This window comes from Trichoplax adhaerens, genomic scaffold (genome assembly GCF_000150275.1).
Source record: "Trichoplax adhaerens TRIADscaffold_2 genomic scaffold, whole genome shotgun sequence".
Classification (NCBI taxonomy): domain Eukaryota; kingdom Metazoa; phylum Placozoa; class Uniplacotomia; order Trichoplacea; family Trichoplacidae; genus Trichoplax; species Trichoplax adhaerens.
Genome location: NW_002060944.1, coordinates 9,019,392 through 9,030,063, shown reverse-complemented (window position 1 = coordinate 9,030,063; position 10,672 = coordinate 9,019,392). Strand labels below are relative to the sequence as shown.

Here is a 10,672-nt window from a genome sequence, read left to right as displayed (position 1 = left end):
GATAGCATTGCATAATCATAACAAAATGAAAAATCTAATATGCAAGCATCTTAAACGCAAAGAAATGACGGATCCAGAATTGTAATTAGATATAGTTTGTTTAATCTATTGACTGCTCAAAGATTTCTTACCGTTGCAATTAAATGATTGATAGAAAAAATTATGGATAGAGATTCTTATTAGATCATTCAGTACGAGTCTACCTGGTTAAGATACAATTGCTCCTCCACTAATGGATAACTCAGCAAAGTGTAGTATATCTTCATAAATACAATATTGTAGACTGATGTCTTCTACTTGAATAATCAACCATCGTTAGTAGTCAATAGTATCTAATATCAGTAATCGATATTTTAGCAAGGCTGCCTGTCACAAAACAGCTTTGCAACAAGATAACGTAATAAACGATCAATAAGTCAACTCCTTGAACCACGTATCAAGGAACGATATCTGCACTATCAGAAACACTTTTGCTCTACTAGCAGACTACACAAAGACTTAAACGTATCGTATTTAACGTTAAACACTAAGTTTGAGAATCTTCTTTATTACACGATATACTGCATTTATATATTCTTCCTCAGTAGTTCATGAGTCATAGTTAGTACGATTAACTTTGGAATCATTTACTGAATTAGATATTAATTTTAGCTACTGCTCCCTTAATGCAGACATCAGTATTTACGAACATAGACATCTGATGACTAATACACAATAGTCAGATTACGATATGTCCTATCACGGAACATTTCCACGATGATTTACAATCTACTATAAGTAAGGTACAATCACAATGATTCGAACTGTAAGTAGATGATTTGCATTCCCTATTATAACTATTAATTTCAGTATATGTATAAGTGTCACTGTCATAAAAAGTCAGTGCTATATTAAAACACAGTTTATCCAAATTAGAAGTTAACTAAATAAGGATAGGTTAAGAGAATTATCCTAACATAGATATTTCTACTCTAATACAGTATATAACACTGTCACACTGCCATATCGAGCAGTAACAACTAAAGGGTGTCTAATATTAGCAATATACGATGTTTAAGATGAGCTCATCATTGCAAGTTTAGTTTTTAGAACACCGAAAAAAAAACACGAAATCTTGAGTCGTAACCATCATCAGGTTCTGGATGATGGGAGGGAGGGCTGGATCCAACATTATCAATTTGGCCGCCTAATAGTTTACAGAATAAAGGAAGGTTATTGACTTTAACTCGTAAACGTAACATTTCTAGAATTTAGTAAAGGTACAATTGAACTAAATTTCATGATGATTCTCGTTTAGAACTTGATCGAAATGTTGTCACTGAGATTGTGATAAAGTAGATTAATTTTGAGTGATCCACTTAAATAAGTATTAGTTTAAATAGCCCTTTCGTCATTGTAAGACTTCGTTCTAACTAATTTAAATATCTAACTGTAATGACCGAGTAATAGTCTTTTACTATTACTATAACCGAATTTAATTTGTAGAGGGATTCGAAAGTAATACTTAGCCGGATAAGTTGATCTTCTTAGCCTTGGCCTAGCAATAAAAATTGTGACTAATCTGTAAAATTTCACTATATTTGGCTCTAATTAATTAACCTAGTTTTCTAAAATCCTAGATAATAAAATTGAATACAACAATCATTTGGATTAAGGAAGGTATTTAGTTCAAGTGCGTTTTTACTAAGAATGGATAAAATATAATGTAATTACTATCGCTTGATATTAACGTTATTTCACCATCCATCAGAATAATAAATCTATTTCGCTTACATTGATCGGCAACATCAGATTTTGGTGCCATGGTAGGGTAATAGACTGCTAAGTTCCGAATACCATTAATTCTAGATGATATAACAAAAGATTATAAAGAAAAGACTGTTCTTCAAACTTAGTAAATTTTGAATTACGATTGAGGTGTAAAGAATCAATAAATTTTTAAGATCCGATGTAGTAGTTAAGATAATATTTTTTAGACATTTTAACTTATCTATAATTCTTAAATTATTTTTGATCTCAGAAACTAATATCGATCTTTTCTTTTGCCAATATTGTAACATTTTAGCAATTTTAAACGTGTTTCGCTACGTAATTGAATACTTAATAGTAATTAAAATATAGTTAGTCGTAAAGAAATCCTTGGAAGCATATTAAGATATTATACGACTAAAAAGGAAAATGATTACATCGATTAACTATCATTAAATTAAAGTACTCGTATCTTTCAACCTATACAGCCATTGTGCTTGTGTATTGGAAAGCTTGTATGTGGCGAAAGTACTTACGTTTCCGCTAATGATTTTTTGGGAACAGTAAGCATCTTCTCGTCTAAAGGTTCAGGTAACTGGATATCGCCCCTTTCTATTATTGTTTTGCATATCCATGTTATGAAAATTTTTACAAATTAATTAAAGTTTGGCAAGCAATATACTGTTATACTATGATAATAAACTTTGTTGACGTTAAATCTCATACCTGTAACAAAGCAGAAACTTAAAGCTTTATAAACCCTGGTACTAAATCGTATCAAGAAAGTGCCTGGCGTTTTTGAGCGTAGTATTTCTCTTACTCGGGATTTTGTCACAAATCCGACAATATGTCTTAAAAATGAGATATGTGACTATTATAATTTTGATAATCTATTGATTAATTCTAAATATGTTACTATTAGTTCTGTACTTTACTTGATAATCGACTAATTAATTTTTTAATGGACTTTACCCATTTTTCCACAAACTCCTAATTTCTATCGTGCTTCTCTTTTCTAGCATTTCTAAGATGCCATATAGCCATTTCCAAAATGTAGGACTGGTCAATCCGCTTATTGGATGATTATGTTGTGATGACTATAGCAATCATGATGAAATTATCAGGATTCTTAGGCAAGTTGTATTATTTCAATGACTACAGTGGTATAGATGATAGTGAATTGTAAATCTTTGCCCTAAATATTCAATCATATCTTAAATTGCATATTATTAATAATATTAAATATCTTGATTACTAATATTTGCCTAAGTGAAACTATACTAATTAGAACGGACTAATCACTAACACGTACTCTATAAAAATCCTTCCGGGTTACACGAAGTTGGTTTGGATCTGTTTCTGCTATTTCGTTGATATCTTAAAAGGAGAAGATTAATAAATATAATATTTGCATCAATTATTTATTCTTTTCCTAAATTGACTATATGGATTTCGAATAGTATGTGCGATAGAGTATATCTGCAAGCACAAAGTATATTCAACTCATTAACCTGAAAATACATATACTATTGGTATATCAATATTGCTATGCTACTAAGCTAAGACTGCCTCGCAGGAAGGATTAATAAGCCTTTAGTAATAAGAAGTTGCAAATAACTGATATCTTTTAAATTATGATACGATCTAATCTATATGTGACACATAACGTGAGTGATGAAGTTACTGAATATAGTACTCAAATTTTAATCTCTATTTACTGCAGTATAATTCCCGAAGGCATTGCTCATGTTCGTTATCTAGACTTCTTTCAGTTCTTTTGTGAAATTCCATATCAAGCATGCTGAAGAACATTTTCCAGGGGACCTCGTCAGGAGCATCCAAATTATTTCTGTCCTATGATGGGATGCATAGTTCCATGCCATTAGCTTAAACGCTACGCCTACTGAAACAATAGTATCTCTATGCAAATGTTATTTTACGAAAAAGTAAGTATAACTTTATATGCGTAAAACTAGATTGTATATTTGAATTTTTAAGAATTAAGTTCGAGACCTATCGGATGAACTTATTGAATAGTGACTTAACAATAGCTCTATTTCATGTTATGCTAACGTAATTTTTTAAGGCGTTTTTAATCGTGTTTCTTAAAAGACTGTTTCTAAATTTTGGATTTCATCATATTTGGAACGTTAGAGCAAGACTTTTGAAAATATTTGAAATACTGCTATATTATAATGCTGTTTTATATTAGCTTGCAGGTATAACTTGCTCTTACTGAGATCACTTTAATCTCGAGAAAGTTACTCAAAATTTACATAAAACAGTATAAAGAGGAGTACTAGATTATTACTCGAATTGGTAGTGTTATCATTTTAATAATTCATTTCATAAATGATTGTTTTGCACGAGAATTAGAAAATGAGACTGCTTATTACTAACCGGATCAGAAAAGTAACTGTCCCATATAATCGTTCCCCATGCGCTTGGGGTTTGATTTGAGTTAACTGTAAGGATGATAGGCAGTGAAATTATCTAAAGATGAGAATATTGAGTAACAGCTATGAGAAAATAACAGAAAGGTATTAAGAAACATAAAACCTACGCTATTGCAGCGTAATAAATTGTTAATAAAGAATCTGTATGATAAAAAATTACTTTCCAGCCTTTGATAAGAATGAAATTATTGCTTCTTATAGTTATTTACAAATAAAGTCTTGATATTTTTGAATTTCACGCTGTTGTAAGAATTATCACTTACTGTACGTTTCATAGCAGTTTCATTCAAGTTGAATTTGAGGATGAATATGATCGCACATTTCTTTTCTGTTACCAGCTGTGGCAAACAGTAATGAATATGTTGGTTCACAGAATCAATTTTCAATTTTTTAATTATACCTCAAAAGGAGTCTATTCACCAATTTACACGCATGCTAGTTGTAAATTCAGTAATGATTTTATTAAAAATTATTATATATACCCTATCTCTTGCATTGCCGTTATCACCTCTTTCTGTTTTTGACAATTTCTAAAAATGTAATTAGTGTGTACATTAATTTTAGGATATTATATTAATGAAATCTTACACTTTATATATAATTAGAGTCTGTTTTAGGTAAAATTTGCTTATGATGACGGTATAAATCATGGAAATAAAATTATATGTACGCGAAAATGACTGGATATATACCATTGCTTATCAAATGAAGATATCTATATATATGATCCAGTTATACAGAGTATAAAATAAGAATTATGCCTTCTGTTATATTCTGGTAAATATATAGATAAGAATAACTTTTTGAACGTTAAATACCATTATCGTTGAAAATTCATAAGTAGGAGTACAGTGAAAATCATGGACAAGAGCACTAACAGTATTTTTTATCTTTAATACTAATTAATGAGAATTGTACTATCTGATAAAGTAAATGATGTTTAATATAATATTTAACTAACTAAAATTAATTTTTGGGAACAAGTTTTGATTCCAATTAGATAGTAAGCATTAATTTATAGTACGTCGAAAGACTTACCCAATCACGAAAATGAGCAGTTAACCCATTATCCTTGTTTTGGCAGTTTATTAACTGGATCATAGAGTATAATAATTTAAATTATTTACAAACTTTTTAAGTTATCGAAGAACTCTAATTTAGTATTATGCTTATCTACTAAATGATAAATTTTATCTAGTATTTATTTCTTGGAATATGTTTGCGGTACGATTTACTGTTTCTCGAATTAAATACCGTACAATTTGCGTTAAATCTTTACATATATATCAAAATACTGCAACTGATTTCAGGAATGTTCTAATTGTTTACCGCTGGTTTAAATGGCAGTTGATTGTTCAGGTGGTGCAATAATTTTGGATCTAGTTGAATTGCATCACTGGCGTTATTTGACATTCTATTTTGTTATACAACGATTAGACTTTAAATATTGGGAGGGTTACAATTAGGTAGGAAAATTTTAGTATAAGTACGTATGAATTTTATTATGGCCTATATTTCAAGTTAAAATAGCAAATCTAAGCTTACGAATTTGTAGCTAATATATGCTTCAATTCATCGTTTCTGTAATAATTAGATCAAAATTTCGTTTCTTAGCATAAAGCCAATCTCTCCCTAAAATTTTACTGAGTGCAAAGATGAAGCTAAAATAAATATTAATCATTATTGATCATTACCCAAGGATAGTTGCCTCCACTTCAGCTTGTAATAAGCCCAGTTTATGCCCAAGTAAAAATCTAAAATAAATTATTTAAGTGCTGTAGCTTAGGAAGATAAAGTTAATGACAAATTTAATCAGAATATAGTAGTTTTTAATCCATATTTTAAACAGTATGACTTGCGTGATTGCAGTTTCAAATTTGTTGTCAACTTTTATAACTCGAATAGGCTGTATAGAAACTATAATGGACCTAAAGTTAGAATTAATAGATTTAAACTTCGATAAAGCTACTGAATTGTAAGCCACACAAAGCAGTGGTTACAATAATATAAAGGGAATTTTCTTTTAAAGTCTCTATTATTCACTAACTTATAGATGAGCTGATATTGCTGATTTACGATGATGGAATCGAATTGACGTAATTGCTCAAGCGAGATATCACAAGATTGATAAATCGCGTCGTAATGACAAAGGATCTGCAGCAAAAATTATTTATTAACAATATAAATTTATTTTACTGCCTTAAATTATTAAGCGTAACTCACTGATTTAATTATTTTCCCAGCATCCTCGAGTAGATCATATGAAACTTCCATGCTGCGATATTGGTATTAGTAAAGATTTATGATACGCTTTGCGAGATTAAAATTTATTTTTAATATCTTAACGATCTATCATTTATATGTATAATTTATAATTTAAATCAAACTGAGTGAATTAAACCTGTTTTGGATGACATCTAGCCTATAGCTATGCTCTTTTTGCTCTTTTAGGCTAAATAATGTCATTTGACTCATTTTCCAAGGCCGTAATTGTTTTTGGATAATAACTTCATTTAATCTTATGAAATTCTGGATAAGTTCTGACATTTTCTGCAAAAGTATCTAACGATTGAATGGGCAGAAAAAATAATAATACTGTAAGATTAATGCAATATGCATGGATAAGCATTGATATATTTGATGTCGTGATTTTTACTAGTTAATTTTAGTTGATGTGGGTTGAGAAATTGATTGAGACTCATCATGTAAGAAAAAATGCTATTTTAAGTAGAAATTTTTTGTAGAATATTGGCTTCCCATTTCAAAGTACTCTACTAAGCTATATGTACTGCCATAAATCGTACAGATAATAAGATATGAGTAGCGTATATCGACTGTGGCCATTTGAAGCCTGAAAAGGTTCTTAGGAATAACTGTAATGTCGAAAATAAAATCTGAAACATGCTATTTTTAGCATTAATCTAGCCTAAAATTAGAACTGCGCTACAGTATTAGCAAACATAATCCTAGCGCGATAGACGATAATGCTTGGATAGGAAGATTTCTTTGCTAGCTCCTCATTCTTACTCTATCGCCTTGTAATAATTATGCACCGGTAAAAGTTGGTCACGAAAACAAAAGAAAAACAAACCATGATGTCCTCTTTAATGATTTCTGTTTGACTAAAAATTCCATTTTGTACAGAATAATTTTGATAACGTCCTATATGGATTAAAAATAATTTATTTTAAAATAGAAATAATTCAACAAGCATCGAGCTTACCGTCAAATCTTTGAGAGAAGTAACTAAGTAGAGTAAAATTTAGCAGTTATATTATTCGACCACAAGGCTCAATTAAATTAACAAAAATACAAAAATTATAGCTGATTGATGCAGTTTAAATAATTTATCCGCAGTCTAATAAAGCAACAACATTAACAGCATGCAATAAGTATCGACATTACTGTGATATCATTCGGAGAGAAGCAACTGAGTAAAATTAAGTAGTTATGTTTACGATCAAATGGTTTAAAAACTGTCAATCGTATTTACATTATGTTACTAATTGCATTTTTTACAAATTAATGAAAGTTTTACCGATATCAAGTCCTATGCCAGATTGCATACTGCTAATTTGTTGTAAAGCCTGTATTACTTCTGATTGAAGTCCATCCACTTTGTTAGTTTGATCTTTTATGAATTGATGGAGTTGTTCTAGGAAACCATCTAGTATAGGAATTTCTGGCGACTGTGGAGACTGCATTACCTGTACCAGAAAGTAGAAGAAGATACTATAAAAGTCGATTTGAGAGAAGCTTAGTAGTTAGCATATTTTATGGCACGCTTTTACAAACCGCAGCCCTGTGTAGATCATATTCAACTCTTTCTTCATAGCGAATACCCTCAGTTATGACTTTGAGCAGCTTCTCTGGTCTGGACTGAAATAAATCCTGTTTGCAAATTAAATATATTAGCGATTTAAAGCTTTATATATTCGAATCTTATAGTGGTTATCTTGAAATTCTTTTATTAAGTTATAATTCATTTAATTCACTGCATTTCGCTTTAATCCCGTTTTAGGCATAGAGAATAATTCACCATACGAGTAGCTTAATTTTTTTGGAAATTGCATCAATAAGTGTAATGCTGTGCTGTGTTATGTAGGTGAGGAATTATACCTTGCAGTTGTTGTAAATTTACAATATTGGCATTAAAAGTTTTGAAAGTTTACTTTATACTCCTTTGCTACCAATTTTAAAAAGATTGAATTCATTTCATTCATTTATTAATAGTAATTAAATTAATTTTTGCAAGATCATTCTAGGATTCGAATATCTACAATTATTTTGCATGTGGAGCGATGTAATCTATTTAAGGTATCTAGAAAGGGAGTTCAAAATAGATTATTTTGTTTTAGGTATCGGAGGTAAGCAGTAAGACATATACTTACTATAAATGGATTTCAATTATAAATAAAACTATTTATCGATTTACATAGATTAAGTGAATTGATAAATTAAATGGAAATAACGAAATATTAGCTACAGAATGTTAGCTTTGTATAGCCACAGCACTACCAGTAAACCATCATATGAAGGCTAAATTTAATTTTTTTGAAAAATCAGCTGCAATAGATCAAATATTTAACGCGTTCTTATGGTTCGTTAGTGTTCGATATCGCATTATTTGTAAGGAGATGCCAAAAATATTTTTACCTGTAAAGTCTTCAGATTTTTATTTAGATTATAAAGAGCAACGAACTGGTCTTCAGTAGCTTGTTCCGGTTGCAGCATCTGCAGGGTGATTCGAATATTATGTTATAGAATATACAGAATAAATGAAAGCACTTCAGTTTCTGTGTATAATGTAAACAATATTGGCACACAAATTATTCAAATCTAAATGCTTGAATTCTATATGTCAATTCTTGTTAGTAGCGAGCGGTACAAAGTTCAATCAGAAACTTCTAAGATTTACTCCTAAAGTTCATGGTTCGATGCTCGCACATTGAGATCGAATTTTCCATTCTACTGAAATGTAATAACATTTTTAATTTTCCCAGTAACTACTCTGATGTAGTTGAAATGGATGCCCGACTTACTACATTAAAAATCTGTACAATCTACCATTTATTAAAAAGTGTTTCTATGAGCGATTAAATAGAATAGTATTAGAATAGTATTAGAATACATTTCTTACTTGTAAATTAGAAATGGTGTTCTGTATTTCATTCAGTAAATCCTGATAAAGATTTTTAGCAAAAATTCCTTCACAATAATCTGCAGGTGAATATTCGTACGTATTCAAAATTTTTCTGTTTCGAAGAGAAATGAACTGTTTGTTTCCCAATGATCCTAATCTGAATGTATGCACTTAGCTAAAGATTAATAAAATTTTTAACGTAACTACTATTTGCTGTGAAAGCAGCTGTAAAGTTCACGAAATGCTGCTAGCATACAAATTTTAGTGCCTGTTAAAAAAGATGATGAATAAATAATCTATATGAATGCTATTAGAAGTTAAGCTTAAAATTTCGAAAGCATCGTGCGAAACTTATCATTAGAAATATTATCGATATTTTTATACATCAATTTGATTTTTAAACATTTTCTAGATTAAGAACGGTGAATATCAACTCGTAGCATTATATGCTAAATAATAATATTGTTCGTGATTTTTGCAACTGCCGCTTAGACTGACATCTCGCACCTAGATTTGGTACTATGTTTGACTAAATTACTTCAAGATTATGAGATATTCTTACTTGTACGCTTCTTGTATCCAATTGTTAAACCGAATGCGAATTTCTATTGGGAAATTATATTGATCATAGAAATTGTATATTCGAGCTTGCTGGTCCATTGTTAAGTTAATCCAAAATTTTCTGGACATGGTAAAATTGTAAGAAAAGGCTACCTGATAAAATTAATTCAAGCGGTTGCTAATGATATTAGACAAGATAGTTAAATGAAGAGCGTACTCTCATAAGGTCACAAATTTTAATGTTCTAAGAGGGCAAGGCAGTTTATAAAGTGTATTTTTTCTCTTCCATAGAGTCTTGCATTGTTGTTTTATCCATGAATTCCCAAAGTCAATTACAGTAAAAAGTGAACTCTTCACTAATTTTACCCTTATCCACCAGATGTTTGCTGTAAACAAACATTTTCTGACGTAGATTAGTATAAATAAAGCAATAAATTATGATTACAACTTAAATTTTATAGTATCACGTTCAGAAGAAGGTGAGAAATTATTTAATTTTTAATATTTATTATTCTAATACGCTAATGTATAGTAATATATAATTACCAGTGTCATCCATATAAAAATTACATTATGTTGATTAAAAATTAGTAACATCTCTTTGATAAGTATGAATTATCTTTCATTTCATAAGTATTACTAATAACAAGATTTATTGCATGTAAAGTTGTCATCGCAATGTAATAAAAATCTTCTATTTTTTGGTGACTGAATTTAGTGTTTAGATCGAAAGGATCTCAACATATTAAAAGTCATTAATAGC

The 10,672-nt window shown here is 29.8% G+C and overlaps 1 protein-coding gene across 1 annotated transcript; it reads right to left on the bottom strand.

The window, feature by feature from the left end:
• Positions 1-1,085: 1,085 nt before the first annotated feature.
• Positions 1,086-10,038, bottom strand: TRIADDRAFT_53920 (uncharacterized protein; the record flags this gene model as incomplete). Its single annotated transcript, XM_002109632.1, has 20 exons — positions 1,086-1,186; positions 1,774-1,844; positions 2,286-2,361; positions 2,476-2,600; positions 2,722-2,846; positions 3,062-3,126; positions 3,468-3,603; positions 4,150-4,242; positions 4,469-4,543; positions 4,688-4,735; positions 5,244-5,297; positions 5,535-5,619; positions 5,900-5,959; positions 6,607-6,767; positions 7,297-7,367; positions 7,744-7,912; positions 8,001-8,096; positions 8,862-8,939; positions 9,346-9,460; positions 9,911-10,038. 20 exons carry the CDS (start codon positions 10,036-10,038, stop codon positions 1,086-1,088), a joined length of 1,932 nt encoding a protein of 643 aa, XP_002109668.1.
• Positions 10,039-10,672: the final 634 nt, after the last annotated feature.